At 30.8% G+C, this 21,505-nt stretch overlaps 2 protein-coding genes across 6 annotated transcripts in view; one reads left to right on the top strand and one right to left on the bottom strand.

Annotated features, from left to right (window-relative positions):
• LOC127066898 (zwei Ig domain protein zig-8) overlaps window positions 1–5,026 on the top strand; it is an 87,744-nt gene extending 82,718 nt beyond the window's left edge. For all 5 annotated transcript variants that reach the window (XM_051001159.1, XM_051001158.1, XM_051001155.1 and 2 more), the window contains exons 5-7: window positions 261–388; window positions 2,048–2,216; window positions 4,363–5,026. In XM_051001159.1, coding sequence (XP_050857116.1) covers window positions 261–388; window positions 2,048–2,216; window positions 4,363–4,469 — 404 coding nt within the window. In that variant the 3' untranslated portion in view covers window positions 4,470–5,026. The remainder of the gene's footprint in view (window positions 1–260; window positions 389–2,047; window positions 2,217–4,362) is intronic.
• Window positions 1–20,491, bottom strand: part of LOC127066907 (uncharacterized) — a 28,461-nt gene extending 7,970 nt beyond the window's left edge. Inside the window, exons 1-5 of the mRNA XM_051001173.1 lie at window positions 20,366–20,491; window positions 18,207–18,386; window positions 10,261–10,468; window positions 9,691–9,769; window positions 7,013–7,087 (exon numbers count right to left, since the gene is read on the bottom strand). Of these exons, the coding sequence (XP_050857130.1) occupies window positions 7,020–7,087; window positions 9,691–9,769; window positions 10,261–10,468; window positions 18,207–18,235 (384 nt within the window). The 5' untranslated portion in view covers window positions 18,236–18,386; window positions 20,366–20,491 and the 3' untranslated portion in view covers window positions 7,013–7,019. The remainder of the gene's footprint in view (window positions 1–7,012; window positions 7,088–9,690; window positions 9,770–10,260; window positions 10,469–18,206; window positions 18,387–20,365) is intronic.
• Window positions 20,492–21,505: the final 1,014 nt, after the last annotated feature.

Genomic DNA, 21,505 nt, shown 5'->3' with positions numbered 1-21,505 from the left:
CAAAGTATACAAGAAGCAAGATAAATCGGTACGATAAAACATGACTAACAATATTTTTATCGGTGATTATAAAAGTGCAATAAAATATTTAGACTTTTACTTTTGAGTCGATCAAAACAAATAAATAAATATATATATATTTTTTTTTGTTCTTATCGACAAGCGTAGATTGTACATCATATGAAAAATAAAATTATATAACGCAAATAATAAAGTTGGTACGAATCAAATCTTATCCATCGTTAAATTTTCATTTTCAGAACCAGTTACTATCATAGTCGGTCAGCCAGACCTTTTCGTTAACAAAGGAAGCACGATCAATTTAACTTGCATCGTTAGATATGCTCCGGAACCGCCACCGATGATGGTCTGGAGCCACAATAGCGGAGTAAGTCTTTCATGTTATATAGATATTTACTTTCATAATGAAAATTACGTGATTAAATATTTTCTCATAATTTTTCGTTACAAGAAACAGTAAAGCAAATAACGCAATCATTATTATGATGAAACTATCATTATATACTTGATTAAAATTTCTCAACTTTATATATATATATATATATATATATATATATATATATATGTATATAATAACCACCCTTTTCTTTTAATTTAACCCTTTAAACATATTTAATTAAAAAAAATACAACGTTTTAATGTCTAACACAACTTCATATCCAAATTATAATAATACATTTTTCTATTAATTTCATTTTAATATTTAGATGGTAACTAAATAATACACCTATATATACATATGTACATACATATACATATATATATATATCATTTTTTTGTGATTTCCGAAAGAATGAATCACGCATAAAAGGCTTAATACGAAAGAAATTCGTCATTTGCGAAATTATTCGGGCTCGATATCAGCCAGTAGGTCATGATTGTAAGGCAAAGTAATGTTAGAAGTCTAACGATAAATAGGACTTCTCACTCCAATTTCCGAAGTAAAAGGGGAAAAGAAAGAAAGAAAGAGAAAAAAAAGAAAAATAAAAAGAAGAATAAAAAGAAGAATAAGACGAAGAAGAAAAGTAAGGCTACAGCATTGCACATTTCACCGGTGAATCTACTATTGTGAGAATTTTCAAAGGAAATATGCGAAAAGTATGTCGTGTATACATACACATACATACATACATATATACATACGTACATATATAAATAGATATATACATATATATATACATACATATATAAATAGATATATACATATATATATATATATATATATATATATATATATATATATATATACATACACCCACGCATATACGTACACGTGTTGATAAGTACATGTGTACGTACACACACACACACACACCCACACATCCAGACATACCTATATATATATATATATATATATATATATATATATATTTTTCACAACATCTCACGAAGCTCGAAGAGACTCGAAGAAAGCAACCTTTTATTTTCCATCAAAGCTTCGTCATCGTCGACGTCGCCGCGCACAAAGAACTCTCTAACTCCAACAGAAGAAGGAAATTAAGAATATTATTCTTTTTCTCTTTCTTCCTTTTTTTTTTTTTCTTTTTTTCTTCCGTCCCAAGAAATTCACGAGAGACACACGCTCCCGCGCATACACCCTCGCACAAACACAAACACACACGTACACATACAGTAGGAAGAAGAAAAGTTTCTATGAGGCGAGTAAATTTATTAGAAAATTAAATGTGATATTTTCTTCCTTTAGTCGCATACTGCAATAAATAAGAAAACTTGCTATATCTCTAACTTTTAATTAAAAAAAAAAAATAGCCAACGATTGTAACTAGCTGATAAATGTGTTACTTCTTCGTTTAACACTCTACGAAAAAGAATATATATATATATATATATATATATATATATTAACGTTAATTGTTATTGATATCAACCATTAATCAACGATATGAAAACGAAAAAAAAAAGAGAAAAGAACAAAAACAAAAAGCTCGAAATAAAAAAAAAATAATCGGAGAGAAAAGGAAGAGACCACAAAAAATTGCAATCGTTCGTTCATTCATTCATTTAGATTATCAATTTTGACTCGCCTCGAGGTGGCATCAGCTTGGTTACGGAAAAGGGCCCCGAAACTACGAGTCGTTTGATGATTCAAAAAGCCGTTCCGAGTGACTCTGGGATTTACACTTGTGAACCGAGCAATGCGAATCCGAGCAGCATAAAGGTCCACGTTGTTAATGGTAAGTGCTTTCGTGAAGTCCTCCTTCACCTTCTTTCTCCCCTCTCTTTCTCTCCCTCTCCCTTCCTCTCCCTTCTTCTCTCTCTCTCTCTCTCTCTCTCTCTCTTTCTTACGTTCTTTATTTTTATTTTTTTCTTTTCCTTTTTTTTCTTTCTTTTACGTAAGCTACAAAAGCTCCTTCGACGTCCCTAGATACTATACGATCTATTTGTTTATTTATTTCACGAGAGCGAAAACGAGAGAGAGAGAGAGAAAGAGAGAGAGAAGACAAAAGGAAAAACAATTAATTAATTATTCAATGTAGGACAATGAAATTATTTGGTTCGATCTAAAAAAAGCATTAGAGAGAACAGGAAACAAATTTATTCCCTTATTTTTCTAAACGATTTGATTTCATTAACGGAAATAATTAAACGAAGTGTGCGGACGGTCTGATAAGCATCGTATATAAATTGAAATGATTAATGATATTGAAACAAAAAAAAAAGATAAAAAAAAGAAAGCATTCGATACATTTGATATGTATGATGCACGCGATATAATCCCATTTTCCGAGGACAAACAACAGCAATATAACCATAAACCATTATTCTATACACGCACATACGCACATATATATATATATATATATATATACCCATACAAATATATATATATATATATCAAATGAGATCGATTGAAAACGGACACCCTGTACATTGCATCCTCAAACAAACTACGTAGATCGAAATCATAAATCGTAAATAATGCTCAAAAGCAATGGAAATTCGCATATGCATTTACGGAGACATACCATGCCGATACATATATACACACATATATATATGTATATATTATGTATATATTATGTATATATATATATATATATATATATATATATATGGCAGTAGTAATGCATCGATATGATAAATCTCGTGTCCGGTAAATCGATAGTTAGAACCTGATTAGCAAGCCGTTTCGAACAGCAGCGGCCATCACGTCATTACAACAAGCCCTATCCTGCATTTGAACATCAAAGAACAACCCCCTGGTATAATCCAATCAAACGCGAGAGATTATTATGACGCGATGTTTTCTCCCCGCAGAGCAAGGTAACATCGCTACGTTTGACCGATTACGCCTATGTCGAGTTCGATAGTATCGATGCTATCATTCCTCTACCCTCCCTCTCTCCCAGCCCCACCTCCACCGTTTCCAATTATCCCTCAACCCAATATCCAAACGTTACCCATATCACCCTCCTTTCACTGATATTGACAGCTTTGCTAAAGACGTTTATACTAATTTTCTCATTCTCATCGTGATTCGATAACATTCGAATCGAACATATTTCAAAATTAATATTGTACGATCCAATCGTATTTTAATAATAAAAATTTTTGATGTTAAGAGGAAAAAGCAAAAAAAAAAAAAATAAGAAAAGAGAAATTGATGATAATTGAATAACGAATGTAAAGAACGATGAGTATATCGTCAATGTGTCTAAATAATAAAGAAAAACATATTAAAGATCGCACGATTGCTTTGAGAAATTTTCTAAGGATTTCACGAGACATAAACTATTTGAATGAGTGATGCATTAATATTATCAAAAAAGAATAAATAAATAAACGTACATATACACTCGTTTTTAACATTAACGAAGCTAGAATAACAAGATCATATTGTTAATATAAAATCTATTGATTTATTATAATTATATTTAGCTAGATATTTATATGGTATATTATTCTAATCAAATTTATTATTATTTTATTATTACTGTCAACTCGATTAGTTTGTGAAATCTTTCTCTATCTTTCTCAGTCTCTCTCTCTCTCTCTCTCTCTCTCTCTCTCTCTCTCTCTCTCTCTCTCTCTCTCTCTCTCTCTATCTATCTATCTTTCTCTATGATAACGCAAAGTTAAATTTTTCAAGCGTGACATTTTTCGACATACGTACATATTTTTCGATATTCTCTTCGTGAAACTATCTAATATACATACATACATAAATACATATATACGTAGCTATATATATATATATCTATATACATAAATATATATATATATACGTAGCTATATATGTATTTACATATATATATATACATACATATATACATACATACATACATATATACATACATACAGATCCGTTTTTTGTTACAGAAGAGCATCCAGCCGCGATGCATCATGGTGATGGGAGTTCTTCATATGCTACGACAAAACCGACTTGTTTTATAATTTTAATAATGGCCAACGTGATGTTTATATGAATAGTAAATATGAACAAAATCGGAGAAAATAAAAATAATAGGAGTAAGAAGAAAAAGAAGAAGAAAAAGAAGAAGGAAAAAAATGGGGAGTGGGTGAACGTTTCGTTAAAAAAGAAAAAAGAAAGAAAAAAGAAAATAACAAACGTAACGAAAAAAAGTCAGAAAAACATGTCGAGAGATTTAATTAAAGAAATAATAAAAAGTATTCGTGCAGGGTAAAAAGCGAACATTACCGTTTAAACGTTTACGACTTGTGACCAAAGTGTTTCGAAAATATCAGCACGGCACAATAATCGATTAAGAGCGTAGTATTTTGTTAATATACATATGAATAAATAAATAAATAAATAAATAAATAAATAAATAAATAAATAAATAAACAAATAAATAAACAAATAAATAAATAAATAAATAAATAAAATATATATATATTATATATATATATCTCGTCGAAGAATGAAACGTAATTCAACAAGGCGTCAAAAACTTTATTGTATTATTTGTAAATAAATTTATTGTATGTACATATCAATAAAACGATTCTCTTTATCGTACGACTACGTTCATTTTCATCATATATATATACACCCACATACGTACATGTTACGTATACACCTTATCATATATACTCCATCATATATATATATATATATATATATATATATATATATATACATATATTTCGTTGTATCATTCATCGTTTCATTACATAGATACCTACATACATCGTTGTATATGGTAAGGTATTATATAAAACGTAGGGGAAAAGCTTAGAAAAGAATGAAAAAAAAAAATAAAAAGAGAAAACAAGAAAGAAAGAAAGAAAGAAAGAAAGAAAAAGGAAAAGAGAAAGGAAAAAAGAAAGAGACGGAAAAGCTCGAAACTTTGTCGAGAGATCGCAACGAGGCAAAGACTCGAGTCGACGAGGGTTCCCTTTTCTGTTCGTACCCAAGTGTTCGTCTCCTTCGTTTTGTTCTCAACGACGCACGCGAGGAAAACGAGAAAGAACTAAAAGAAAAAGAAGAAAGGAAAAAGAAAGGAAAAAAGAAAGAGAAAAAGGAAGACAGAGAAAAAAGAGAAAGAGGGAGAGAGAGAGAGAGAGAGAGAGAGAGAGAGGTGAGTCAAGCTCGTCGCGATTTCACGCGGAGATCGTCCGTGAATAGAACGTCGACGCCATGCCGGAAACTAATGACAGCATTAATTACTCCGTCCGTCTATTCGTGACTGTCATTAATTACCGCAGCTGACGGAACACGAGCTGACTTTCTTTCAAAAGTAAAAAGAAAACACAAAAAAATAAGAGGTTTTCCAATAAGAGCTACCAAATCTTTTTTTCTGTTTCTTTTTCTTCTTCTTTCAATCAAGCATTGAAATTTAAAAAACGTTTTAAAAATCTTTATTTTACATGTATGTGTATATGTGTATGTGTGCAATATATAAAATGATCGATTACAATAATATATGTATATACGAAGGACAATATCAGCCGGATAAATGACTGTCATAATTTTTTTTACGCGTAAAGTTTTTACGCGAGTATTCTTTTACGAAATAATGATGTTGATCGACCACCAAAAAGATCGTACGATTATATTTATTTGATTCTGTCAAAAACATCAATTTTACATCGACCATCCGCAAGCCGCTAAAATGCGTCGATACAAAATTCGACTGGCCATTCGCGAAATTAAAACGCGATTACATATGTGAAGTAAATGTTAAAACTCTAGAAAAAAAATGGTTAATATCGTACAAAAAGAGATTTTTTTGATCGCCATTTGATGATCGACATTATGTTTTATATGTAATTTTAATCGATCTTATTATATGTTACATACGGTACACGGTAAAAATTTTTAACATTTTTTTTTTTTCATTTAAATAATTAAAATCTTTTCTTCTTGTTTTCTTTTCTAAATATACGGTAACTTCTCTCGGAAAACCTTGAAAATAATTTCCAAAAAAAATTTGCGAGAAAGAACCAAGTGATAGAGATAAAGATCGATCGATTACGTGTAAACGAATGAATCAATCCTCGTATTCAAAGTTAGAAAAAAAAATCGACCGATCATTTTTCAAATGTTATCTAATTTATTGCAGAATTTTTTTCAGCTAAAAAACGACGCATTTATCGTGAGAAACGTTTCGAAAGTTCGATCAAATCGACGCCGGTTATTTTTTTCTTCTTTTCTAAGAAACGACCTCCATCTATTTTCTATTATAAACATTTCGACGTTAAAATAATCGCTCTGGTGTCTAACGGATAAAAATCGAGAGAAAAAAAAGAAACGAAGATATTATCGGTTTGCTCGATGTCCTTCACAAACTTTATCGAAATAAAATAAATATATAAAAAAAAAAAAAAAGATCACAAATAAAAAAAATTCTTTCATTTTCTATCGGTGTATCGAAAATACTGAGTTTTTTCGATCGATAAAAATTATATTTACTGATAAACAACGTTAAAAAAATATCGAAATATACGATTAATAGAATATATACGTAAATAAAACGTAAATAAAATTGATTGTATTTCTACTTACGAACGAATCAAACAGATAATAATAATCCAGCTCGTAAAAGGGATGATCGAACAGCAGCAGCAGCAGCAGCAGCATCTTTAAAACGGAATCCATTTTGTTAGGGGATGAAACGAAACTCATTGAAGCAACCTTTAATGCTTCGACGAAGGATGGGTTCGTATTTCAAGATGGTCGATAAAGAACCACGACCTTAAGAATTCCTTGTATTCCTATAGAGATGTTGAGTGGGTTGATTCAAGTACGATACTGCTTAGGAAGTACGAAGATTATAGCAAATGTTTGTCTTCCTTTATTTTTTGCGTTTCCGCAATGGCCGGACATTCGAGGACTATCATCGACATTTTATCAAGCACAAAATAGCAAGTAGCACGCAGATAAAATCCAAACTTGAAAATGTCTGTCTGTACGCTCGAACGAATCTATTAATACTAACCTTTAACTACCTTCTCTGATATTAACTATCGTATCTTACCGTAGAAACATCGACAAAGAAAATGTAAACAAAATAAGAGATTTATACGTAATAAACATTTGTCCTTTGTATTGCCCGTCCTATTCCTAGTACCTAGTACCTTTTCATAACATAACAAATGTTTTTACTATGATAAATAATATGTATGGGTGTATATGTACATAAATACACAAACATATATATATATATAACTACAACATGTGTGTGTGTATTGAAAAATCAAATGAATAATAAAATGAATCATACGCATTGAAAACGGGTCTAAAATTTATCTATTCAACCATACCGTTATAAACTCGACGTAACAAATTTCTAACAAACTCGTACGAATCTATCGAAAGATCGAATCATCGATTTCTTCCTACTGTGACTATGGGACACCACCAGCAATAAAATCACGCGAGAACACGATTCCTAGCTCTATGTGAAAGTTGGCGCAGATTCGCGCCAACTTTCCACCTCTTTTACGAGAGGAACTTTACGATGCGACAAGAAATTCGCACCGTATTTGACATGAGAATTTCTCTCTCTCTCTCTCTCTCTCTCTCTCTCTATTTCCCTTTGTCTCTCTTTCTCTATCTTTCTCTTTCTCTCTAACTTTTCATCTTTGTCTTTTCGTTTCTCTCTCAATTCTACTATGGTCTACCATTGAATCGATTGCGAGTTATTATTATTACTACCAAGTGAATTCTAAAAATGACATTTCTTTAAAACAAATTGAAATCAGCTGATTGATGATAATTAAAGTCGAGAAAATCGGCTAGACTTATGCTATAAACAATAATCGATATAGAAGATAATAAAAATCCATGTATTAGTAACTGTACAACTAAAACGATAAAATAAAAGTTTTTATAAATTCGCGAAATTCACAACTGATAACGTAAAAACAAAAAAAAATAAAAGAAAATGAAATGAAAAAAAAATGGAAGGTTCAATAAATTTTCAAAATCCAATAGATAACGTGAAAACAAAAAGAAAAAAAAAGGAAAAAGAAAAGAATAAAAAAAAAAGAGAGAGAGAGAAGAGGAATAAATCCGTATGAGCGCAAATGATCAAACAGTAAATTGTGATTACTCAGTTTCTCTTGCTTCTATCAAAGCACCGAAGGAGGTACTTTTGAGATTCGCCAGTGAAAAGAAGTGCACGAACGTTTGCCGTTCTCGGACTGCAATCAACTCGAACTCAGCGATTACAACGGCACTCCGTTAAGCTTTCTTTCGTATTCCCGCGGGCGATTTGCCTTCTCTACAGAAACTCGCAACTTGTTTAATCGGAGAACGAAACTCTGACTGTCGATTGCAAACCATTCCTACAGATCTAGAGCTAAGGAAGAAGAACCTAAACCATTAGCGTTCACCATCAGCGTTGTCCCGACTTCCTTCAAACCCACCCATCCTTCCTTCTTTCTTTCCTTCCTTCCTTCCTTCCTTCCTTCTTACATTCCTTCTAAAAAGGAATTCGTCGATCGCATTCGATAAAAATGTTTTTCCTATTTTTGGTAAGCTCAGCTCACTCTCGTTAAATTCTTTCCAACGAAAAAAGCAAAGAAAAAAAAAAAAGAGGAAAGAAATGGATGGACTTTTACGCTCTTAACTCTTCTTTCCAATTGCAAATCAAACAAATATATATATATGAGAGAGAGAGAAAGAGAGAGAGAATGCGTGAAATTTGGATCGAAATTTAAATAAAAAAAAGGGAGAAATAAAAAAAAAACGAAGGAAAATTGAAGCAATTTTGTCGTCCTTTAAAATTAACACTGAGCTAGAATGTATAAAATGTATCCATACCAATGTACAGGAAAATTGTTGAACAATTATTTTTCGAAGATAACATATATCTATGTAAAAAGAGACACTGTAATTAAATTCGATGGACGTTTATACAAATTACGAATGGAAAGTTTATTCCGAATGATTCATCAAACGATATAAAAGATTAATTTTAAACCGTTCACGATCGACTCGAAAGTGCTTGGCTATTGAACATTTACACACACACACACACATATATATATATGTTTGTAGAATATATACTATTCTATACATACATACACATGGAACATTTCCATTGGTTTCTCTCTTCACAGATTTTGCATCAACACTCTCTCTCTTTCTCTCTCTCTCTTCTCTGTAAGAGAGAGAGAAAGAGAGAGAGAGCATTTCTACGTTGCAGTGAAAAGCAAGTCAATTTATAATAGACTAACCTTTAATCAGACTCTCGAGTATTTGATCGTAGAAGGGCTTAGTAATTCTCGAACTAGATCGTTGCATGTGAGGTGATTCCTGTTGATTTCGACCAACCAGACGAAGAGAGGTCCTCCATCAGGAGGTAGTCAGCACCGTAAAGCATGAAATTAGAGAAACAACATCTATATCCATATGTTTCCGAGCTCTGCCAACATTGTCAAGATTATAGCTTTCAACATTTTCGTAGTTATATATATATATATATATATATATATATATATATATATCCTTTCTTCGTAATATCGTTCTCCATCATGATCAATTTTTCAGAGAAATAAAAAGAAACAAAATTTCAAGAAAAATTAAAGGAAAAGAACGAACGAGCGAACGAAAAAGAGAGAGATAAAGATTCTCTCGTATTTGCTCAAGGCACTTATCGATCTCGTGTACCGCCCCAACTTTCCTTCGCGAAAAAAAAAAAGAAGAAAAAAGATAGGAAAGATGTAACCATCCCTTTGATGGATAAACGAAGATTCCCTTTATAAAACGTAGAAACCGAGAAAAGGGAAGAACGTAGCAGATATTACTTTAAATATTCGTTCAGCTTCTCGCAATCCCATTCCAGCATGGCGGTGCATCGACTTCTCGATTCCCTGAGAATTTCTACGTCGCCTTTTTCTCTTCATCTCTTCATCTCCTCGTACTTTTCCTGTACATTGGTGTTGCAGATGTGAATCGAACCGTGGTAATTCGAAAGGGTGTACGCCTTCGAGCTGAATCGAAGAAGTGCTTCTTCTGTAAAGAGAAAGAAGCAAAGTAAGAAAAAAAGAAGAAAAAAAAGAAATATTTACAAAAAAATAAAGAAGGAGAAAAAGAGAGAGAGAGAGAGAGAGAGAGAGAGGGAGAGAAAATTTCAATATGATACAAATAAGTTTTCATATACTTATACACGACAAAGTTTAATATCGAAAGATAATTAGAGTTAGATTTATGAGAAAGATGATACTCTATGTATATAGATTTTACTATAGCACTATGTATATTAAACTCTTCGTATCACACTGTATTATATCGTCCTCCAGTCTATTAGATATTATTATGTCATAGAGATAATAATCTATTGGTTCGCAATTACTAAAAGTTATATAATAATATAATAATATAATAATATAATAATATAATAATATAATATATATGTATGTATATATCTATATCATTAAAGTATCTCTACAAAGTAGTTCCCAAATCGTTTCTCCATCAAATTGATGCTTAAACATTGTCATTAAAACGTTAATACGAATAAAAATTCGATAACTATATTAATTACCGAATGTAAAAATATCTATTATAATTTAATAAACTATTCGCGTTAATAAGAAAGACTTAATTTTAACCCATTGAAATATAGTGCGAAACAACACGATCTACGTGACACGAGTCACGTGTAATAACTCCATTCCGTCGTACACGTTAATATCCAACTTGCGATACGCTTCGTTGCTTTAATTACTAATCGGTTACGCTCGGTTACGTCATACGTTAACAAGAATAATAAGACCGAGTTAATGGAAGATAAAAGATAAAATTAGGAGGATAAAACGGACAGAGGTTGGATGCGTTTCGGTATCGTTCTTAATTTTTACTAAGGCTCGCTTTTATAAAAATGACGTACGTCTACAATAAGAATGAGTAAAGTAATGAATGTGACTGAAAATGAGAAAGACAGAGAGAGAGGGAGAGAGAGAGAGAGAGAGAGAGAGAGAGAGAGAGAGAGAGACGAAGAAAGAGATGGCATGCATCGATAAGCATGTAATTACTTTAAATTACGAGGAGAAGAGTGCTGCTTCACACGGATTTCGGTCATATGCCGGATATTAGAGAGAGAAAGACAGAGAGAGAGAAAGAGAGTGAGAGAAAGAGAGAGAGAGAGAGAGAGAGAAAGAGAGTGACTGTTAATTAAGTGCCGACTAACGAAGCTTTCTCTTTACTGCTGAAAATCCATATCTGAGAGAGAGAGAGAGAGAGAGAGAGAGAGTCGAGGCTGCTCACAACGAAGTTAAGTACGCTCCAATTTCTAACCGTCTAATTGACGCTAGAGTTAAAACAGTTTCTAAATTATCTTCCCATTAAAAATCAACTTTTAACCATTCTCGGCCATTTTGGAGGAATCGCGTCGCGTCGCGTCGTGATTACGATTCCTTTTCTTGTTTTATTTTCTTTTCCTTTTTTTCTTTGATTTTTTTTCTTTCGAATTTCTCTCTCTCTCTCTCTCTCTCTCTCTCTCTTTCTCTTTCATTAACAATAAATCTCTAACGTTCTCCTAACTTTACGTAACGATTGCTTCGTCGGAGTTTACGTAATCGTTAGAATAATTTTTGTTATACTTTTCTATGGATTCGATTGAAATTCTATATACATATAACTAGATATGTTTGTTTCTGATGTTTCTTCTATTGTTTTTTTTTCTTTTTTCTTATTTTTCTTTTTTTTTTTTTTACTTTTTCTTTGTTAATAAAAATTCTAACATGAATATACGAAATTGTACGATAGAAATTATGTAATAATGTGATAAATATAATACGATGATAAATTGTTATCCGCAAATCCATATCGTTGTTAATGGGAAATGTTACAGATATAACAAAATACCATACACGTAAGTCAAATTAACAATCTCTGTTATATATGACACGAGTCACGTGTAATAATAACTCTATTCCGTCGGTACACGTTTAACGTTCAACCTGCGATACGATTCGTTGCTTTAATTACTGAACGGTTACCGGTTATTATTGGGTTACGGTCTTTACTTGCTGTAAAAAATATTAAAAAAAAAAATATGTGTATATTTCTCTTTCCGTTCGAAAAAAATTGAATGAAAAAATTTAAATGTGTGTGTAAAAAATAAAAAAATAAAAAGAGGAAAAAGAGAAAACTGTAAAAAAATGTACAGAGATCAGTCGCGATCAGTTTACATGCTTCGACAATTTATTACTACAAAAATAATATTTATCGAAAAAATTCAAGGAAAAAAAAATTAAAAATAAATACAATGCGTTTACACATACACACACACACACATGATATATACGATATATTTCTGCAGGACATAGTAATCCTTCGGTACTCGATCGACTCTACAAAGAATGTTCTTTACATCATGCGATAGAACGATATAGGGCCGCAACAAAGCTTGCTCGGCTTTAGAATCCAAACGTTCTTCGTGCCGTTCAATTCATATTGAGGATCGATCTTCTTTAGCTTTCTCAGACGGGACAGAGCCAATACGAAACGGTTTCTACGTTGAGAAAGAAACAGAAAAAGAGAGAGAGAAAGAAAAAAGAAAAAAAAAAGAAAATGGAAAGGATTCCTTCCTTATGGATTGAAAGCCTTTGAGATTTCAAATTAATTTACGAATAAATCTGCGTTATATATGTCGGTATGTCCAAATTTTTATCTTACATCATCACAAAATATTGATTTATTCAAAAAGAATAATAATAGTAATAATAATAATAAACGTGAGTAAGCCACGTTACGTTACGCGTCTTTGTTTCTTTGTCTCTTTGTTCTTTTTCGTTTTGTTGATCTTTTTTTTTTGTTTTTCCTTTTCCGTTTAAGTTCCCAACGCACAATCGATAAATAATTAAACGGGAGAAACATAAACACACAATGTCGTCATATTTTTATCCTCGTCGACCCGAAGTTTGAAATACGCAAATGGAAATGTCGCAGAATGCACAATCCTTTGAGTTTTCTAAGTTTCTAAGAACCTAAAAACGGTGTCAATCGCACCTCTCGCGTCAAGATCAAAGAACTTTCGAGTGTCTCGTAAATAACCCTTTTGTATTCTAAAATTTTGCACTCTCACATTAATAAGCACTCTAGAAAACAATAGTATAAAATATGGTAAAATACGTATACGAAATATAGTGCTAAAAAGTCTGCAATGTAAATTCGTTCTTTATCGTTGAAACGTGAAAGCTCGATTTAACGATGCTCCAAAGGGTCAACACAATCCCCTTTCGAATCTTTCCTCGAAGAAACCAAGTAAAGAATATTTTAAGACATTGTTCTTCTAAAATATTAATTTTTCTTAAAGAAACTATCGAACTTATCGATTTTTCTTGGGAAGAGAATTTCATTTCTTTACACGAGAACAGCGCTTTGATTATCGTATATTTAATTTTTACATTTAAAATGTAATTTTATTTTCCCGTTTCATTTTTTCTTTTTTCTTTTTTTTTTCATTATAAATACGACTCAATATCATATCATTACAATCGATTAAAATAAATTGCTAAAAAGAATAATATTGATGATTTCTATCATATTGACAAGTTTCATAATCTAATATTAAATCTAATATTATATATATATATATATATATATATATATATATATATATATATATACACACAGGATGTCCCAAAAGGTTCGATTCATACTTCAGGAGCTTATCGAGGAGATCCCATAGAATAACTTTCTGATGGGAACCAATGACCATAGCGACCAATTTATGACCCTACAGGGTTTTCAAATTGATCGTTCGGTTGCTTACGATACAAGACATAAAATAATTTACATAGCCTTTAATGGATTCAAAAACATGATGAAATTATTCTAAAATAATTTAACACGATTACGAATACGATTTTGTATCATTTAATTTAACTGTTAACAAAACCTATAACTCTTCGAAGAGAAAGATAAAAAAGAAAAAGAAAGTAAAAAAGGAGAGATAAAGTTCGAAAAGAATTTGATACGCTTTTAAAAACTTTTGGATCACTCTACAGACACACGCGCGCGTATATATCCGTCATTATCATTAAATATAAATGATATAAATGATGAATCTAATATAATGAACGAGGTAGAAAAGAGATAATTATGTTTGTTCACGGAAAAACGCGAAGAACTCGAAGAAAAATACAAAATAGAGAGAAAGAGAAAAAGAAAAAAGAGAGAGAGAGAAAGAAATAGCAAAATTAAATCTCGTTATTATTTAGTAAGTTTTTCCCAAGGAAAAATATTGAAGCTTTGAAGGATATGATTGCGGATTTAATCACGTACCTCAGGATCCCTTTGGGGCTTTTTATCTTCTTCGAATTTTTAATTCCAACGTGGAATTATACGCAAAGAACCGCATAGCAATCGTCGTAAGAAAGAAAATTCCATTCCTTCTTCGAAATCTCTTTGTGTTCTTCTTTCTTTCCCTTCTTCTTTTTCCTCTTTCTCTTCTTATTCCCTTGAAAAACATTCTCGCGTATTCGGCAATAGCGTAGAAATTCCTAGTAACGTAACGTTTTATACCAAACTGAAAAGCATGTCGCCATAAAAATCGAACGGAGATGTGTGTTGGGTGATGACAGTGTGTTAGTCGTTTCAGTACGGACAAGTACTCAACATTTTGAATGTTCTCTCGACTAGAACACTTCAAAAGGGCGACCACAGCGGTTAGGCAGAGAAATCTTGGACGGCGAAGGCCCCTCCAACTCTCTCTCGGCTTGGATTATAGTCAGCGCGGAAAATTCACGCTCGACGTATTCTCATCGTACTAACACTGTGCATTCTCCTCGATAGTAAACTCGCCATTTCTAGCTTAAAATTTTTGTTAAAATTTCTATTTTCTTCATCATTATTATCATTTATTATCATTACGATTATTGCTATTATTAATATTATTATTATTATTATTATTATTGTCGTTGTTATATCTTGCGAAGAAAATAAAAAGAAAAAAAGGAAGGAAGATGACGTCGATCGATAAGAAATTGAAAAGTATTATATTATTTCGTAGGAATGTCGTAGATATTTCTCGTTCTAAAGATATTCTAAAATTATTAAACGCTCATATATCTGATATGTATATGAGTAAAATATTTATTATAATAAAAGGACGCTTATATATATATTACTTATATATACATACATACATATATATATATATATGTATATTAACTATATATAGCACTATATTAATTATATATATATCACTTAAGTATAACTATCTTCTTATATATAACGCTTAAGTATAACTAATCACTAATTTATAAATCAAGCGGCAAGATTATTTCCTTCGTATAATACGATATTACGTTGTTACGATAAAGTACGTACGTATAAAAGAAAGATTTATCTAATAATGACGATCGTTACATTGAAAGATAATTGAAAGACGTTATACCAACACTGACGTTGCTCTTAAATCCATGATGATCCTCTTGGAAAAATGATTTCGCGAGAAATTCTTAATAATACTATACGTTTTACGTTAAACTGCGTAATTAAAACGATGATCGGAGAACTCGATGTTAACCTTACCAACGCGTTCGTCCAAATGATCCAAGGAGAAGGAGAAACTCTCCAAACTCTCTCTATTCTATTTAACAAGATGAAAAAGCAAAATAAACAAAGACACGAAGAAACGAAAATACTAAGAAAAGAAAAGAAAACAAAGGACTCCTGCCTGTCTTCTTATTTATTTATTCGTCTAGGTGAGATCTTATATTTACTATGTAAACATTCTCAGATCAATGTTTATACGTTAAACTTTCATCATAAACTCTTAGAGATCTATCGATTTAAACTGTACGGAACTGACCTGGTTCTTCTATACTCGTATTTTATCTTTATCCATCCCCATTCTCCCCTCCCACTTCTCCCCTACTCCTCAAGTGCTTCCTTCAATTTTGGCAACTCGCCCCGTATAAGAAATATTTTCTGCTTCTGCGGACACAATACATATATATATATATATATATATATATATATATATATATATGTATATTGTATATGTATAAGTACGTAACAACATCTATGTACATATGTATGTATGTATATATGTATGTATGTATGCGTATTAAACACGTAAATAAATCTCTTTTCTGACTTATTGGGAGATAACTCGAGCGTTTCATCGCGGGAAAATGGCCGTGATTCGATTCGAACTTTGTTCTCCAACAACATATACGTATGTGTTTGTGTGTATGTGTGTATATATATATATAAAGGTAAAAGGGAAAAAAAGGGAGAAAGAGAAAGAAAGAGAGAAAGAGAGAGAGAGAAATACGTGACCGCAGTTTAAACCATTTTATATGTTCATATATACTTTCCGATAAGCCGATCAGAACTATTGTACATACATATGTTCGACACACTTACATAGGTTCAATATTATATATGTAGATATATATATGTATATATAAATGTATATACATGTATATATATATATATATATATATATATATATATATATATATATATATATATATATATATATATATGTAATATGTATTGGAACATTGAGGAGAATTGTATGTACGTATGTAATCACTACGAGTATTTATCGAGTTAACGCTAAATCGTCCTATGACTTTCCTCCGTTGTAATTTCTATCATTATTACTTCATTGTTCTAATTAGCATTGTGGACTAGACTATCCAGTCATAATTTCATTTTCCTGATAATCGACAAATCAGTATTCGGTATAGATACTATAATGCGTTTCGCTTCCAAAATCCGCCAGTTCAGAAGTCAAATAATTATCAAGCTACATCGTTGAGATATTTACATATATATATACACACACGCATATATATATATATATATATATATATACATATATATATTATTTCTAAAATTATTTCCAATACATTATACGTTTCCAAAGATTATTTCCAAAAAAATAGATTTTTCTTAAATATCAAACTTTAGCATCATCTTCAACAAGTTTTTCTTTTTTTTTTTTTTTGAATGATCCATCATCGATCGTTTTTGTCGATAATTTTCTACAACATGACCATGTATTCATGTACAATTTCAAAAACGACAAACAACTCTTTTAACTTATGTAAAGCGGGATACTAGTTATGATGAAATGATCGGATATTATTATATTCGACTAAATTCAATCAACATCGCACAAAATTCAAAATAATTTCTTGTGAAAATTGTCGCTTTCTACCGGTTGAATTATTTTTACGCTTGTCTAGTATTCCTATTTTCAAAAATATCATATCCTATCTATGAATTTTTTCTGTTTTATATAAATGCAAATTCGGAGAAAAAAAAAAGAAAAAACCAAAAGAACAAGAACTAAGTTTGCTATATCAATGAATTTATAAGTCACAAGATTATTGATTTTTCAAATAATTTAACTCGTACTATTTGCCATTTTGTTACAATTAATGAAAATTAACAATAAATTTATTTACTCCATGTTTGACGAGTATACTCGCCGTCATCGTTTGATTTTAATTAAACAAGCCGATGCACACTATCAAAATAAAATTTTATCGTTAAAGTATTAATTAATATGAAACCAGTCTCATCGTTATTTATTCTCTAAAGGATGGTCATGAAACAACAGAACATTGTAACATCGATTTAAAATAAATCATTCTATCTAAAGAATTTTGAAATAATTTTAAACGTTTTACAACCGGATCGTGTTCTTTATTCTTTCTTCTTGTTCAAGGATAACATTCTATCAGGTATACCTTCTTCCTTTAGATATTTCTTAGCCCCTTACCGTTCCTTGATTAATCGTGCAAAATTCATCCTTTCCCTCGACAGAATTTCCTGAAGATTATAAAGAGATCCTTCCTCGTGATTTCTTTCCCTTTCTCCCTTTTCTATTTCCTTCTGTTTTGCTCCTCTTTCATTCCAACACTTTATCGGGAACTCCTTTTCATTTTCAAGAAGAATGGCCCTTCGAAAAGGGAGAAGAAAAGGATATAACCAGCAGGTAACAGCCTTCAACTTTAACCAAGACCAAACAAAAATTATCCCACAAGGACGATATTAGCATCTTATTAATTATTTTTCAGGGAGAGAGAAAGAGATAGAGAGACAGAAAGAGAGAAAGAAAAAAAATTAACTCTATTTATATATAAAAAATATTTCAAAATATATTATGTTATATGATATTATATATATGAACGTGATCAATTTAATGAATAACTATAGAATACTAATTACACAAGATATTTCACATTTTCTAATTATAAAAGATATTTGAAATCTCTTTTATAGTTAATATAAATGATTATATAAAATTTTCATTAAAAATTGTGATACGTTATTAACGATGTTTAATTAACCACGATGTTATTACGGATCTCTATCGCGGGAAAAAAATTTCGAGAAAGAGGTTCATTAGCATAGGGAAATTGGAGAATTAAAGGATTTAATAGAAAAAAAGATTAATAAATAAAAAGAGTAAAAAGAAAAAAAAAAGAAGAAAAAGAAAACGGGAATGAACGGATTACGACGTTAATCGCATGTGAAACGAGAAATTCGTAATTCGGTCGTTAACGATCGCCCAATTATTTCACGCCTCGTTCGATCGATAATTAGATCTCCTACAGCTAATGAAATAGTATTTATTACCATTTTTCATCTCGATTTACAATGCTATTCGACTAGAACGAAACGATTTAATAACGGTGTTTAATAATTGCTTACTATTCGAATGGAGTCGACGTCGTAATTATCGTGTTATCGGATAAACGCTATGGAATATGAGACCGCAATTATATCCTCACGATAAAATATCGAATCTACTGAGATTCGAGAGTTACATATTCTCTTTCTCTCTCTCTCTCTCTCTTTCTCTCTCTTTCCTTTTTCCTTTTTTTCTCATTTTCTTTCGAAATAATAATCAATCACCTTGTTACTCCGATAATTTTCTTAATAAATTATTACAAGTGAAATTATTAATCCAATTACTGTACTCATTTTACTCTATACTATCAAACATAATTTTTTATAATTGTATATTTGTATACTTTGTATATTTATTTCAAATAAAACATAATTATCTAAATCTATATTTCAAATAAAACATAACTATTTCAAAAAAAAAAAAAAAACATTAAACATAATCTAAGAAACAATTTATTCCTTGCAGCTTACCAACTACATTTTTGAAATACATTTTTTACTAAAAATGCAATGAATTTATACAATCTCATTGTAATTCTTAATTCTTCTATCTTAAGAAAAAAGAAAAAAAAATGTTTTCTCTCTCTCTCTCTCTCTCTCTCTCTCTCTCTCTCTCTCTCTCTCTCTCTCTCTCTGTCTGTCTTATCGATATATCTGAGTTACATTTTTCATCTTTTATCCGTCTTTGAACTCTATCTATTCTTTTCCTTTTTGTTTGTTCTTTCCTTCAAGACAAAAGCACCGAACGTTGTTCTAGCTATAACAAAACATCGTATATTATTTCTACAGCACTTTCTGAACCTCTGCATATTTCATTAATTCCATTCTATTAACGTACATATCTACCAAAGGACTATGTCATAACATAAAATACTTAATTAATAATTTACGTAAAATCTTCACTGTCATTCTCCTTAAATTATACGAATTAACGACTAAAAAATGTATATTGCTTTCAAGGACTCTTTCTCTCTCTTTTTCTTTCTCTCTCTCTCTGATCTTTATCCTACTTCAATAATTAGTTACTCCATATAATAAAATCGACGTCTCCGTTATAACTAAAAAAGAATGGAAAGAATAATAATGATTTTAAGTTTAGAAATTACAAATAAAAAAAGTCGACGATGATCTCTCGAGAAGAAAAAAAAAGAAAGAAACACAAAAATAATTTGGATAGTTGATTCGAATAAAAACTATTCATCTTTTGTTCATCGGAGTAGATATGAAAGAGGTTTAGATACTGACTCTAATGATAATCGAACGGGAGAGTTTAAAAGAACGGTGCAGAGTTTTCCAGCATCAGTTTTTTGAATGTAAGCTTTCACGTATAAGAGAAGTGCCACTCCTCGGTAACTGAACCGTAAAATTGAGGATTTCTATGCCGCTGTCACAGCAAAAGCTTCTATGCGTATCACCCCGTGGTTGGTTTTTGTCATCGAGGCTTTGCTACAAAAATGAATTCAGATTTAACGTGTTCATATATTTACATAGGAATATTATATATAGACACACACACACACACACACACACACACACACACACATATGTATGTATGATGATCGTACGTGCGTAAGTTTGCCATTCAGATATTATTATTCTTTTTATTTCAATAATTTTATCAAAGATTTCGATTAAATGTGGACGTGTACATGAAATGTGTAGATATACGTATAGATATGTTCTGTATGCATATATATGTATATATATGTATATGTATAATATATAGATGTATAGATACGTCTAGATATATATATGTATGTCACGTTTTTTTTCCATTTTCTTTTTTTTTCATTCTTTATTCTCTACTGAACAAACGTACGTCTGATACGCGCACGTGTGTATCTATATATCTACGCATGCATCTACTACAAATTTAAAATCTGATACTGTCACGTGATATGCACATTATTGATTTTTAATTAATGTTACAAATTAAACTTAATTCGTCTACATTCACTTACAGTTAGAATTTTTTATTCAAGTAGATTTTTATCGGATAAATATAATCTCCTTTTATGCATGTTGAAAGGATTAATTTAAAAAGAAGTAATTACGTCAAATCGATCAAGGAATAATGAACAAATTTGCGAAAAAGAAAAAAAAGAACGGAGAAAAAAGAAAAAAGAAAAAAGAAAAAAGAAAAGAATATCACCAAAAAATTCATTAGGAAATCCCGACATTACTGATATCGATCGATTCGATATACCTAATTCGTTCTTTCTTCTAGAAAGAAGAAAAAAGAAATAAAATGAAAAAGATATATTACATTTTTATTTATATCGTAGAAAATGAAAGTATGGAATGAGAAACGCAGAAAATACATGGAGAAAACAGAGAGAAGAGTTATTTCGCTTTGGTAAAACTAATTAAATTGAGCTCTTGAAA

The sequence above is a fragment of the Vespula vulgaris genome, chromosome 10 (assembly GCF_905475345.1).
Source record: "Vespula vulgaris chromosome 10, iyVesVulg1.1, whole genome shotgun sequence".
NCBI lineage: Eukaryota > Metazoa > Arthropoda > Insecta > Hymenoptera > Vespidae > Vespula > Vespula vulgaris.
The sequence above is the reverse complement of the archived record's forward strand: the minus strand, read 5'-3'. Positions and strand labels throughout refer to the sequence as shown.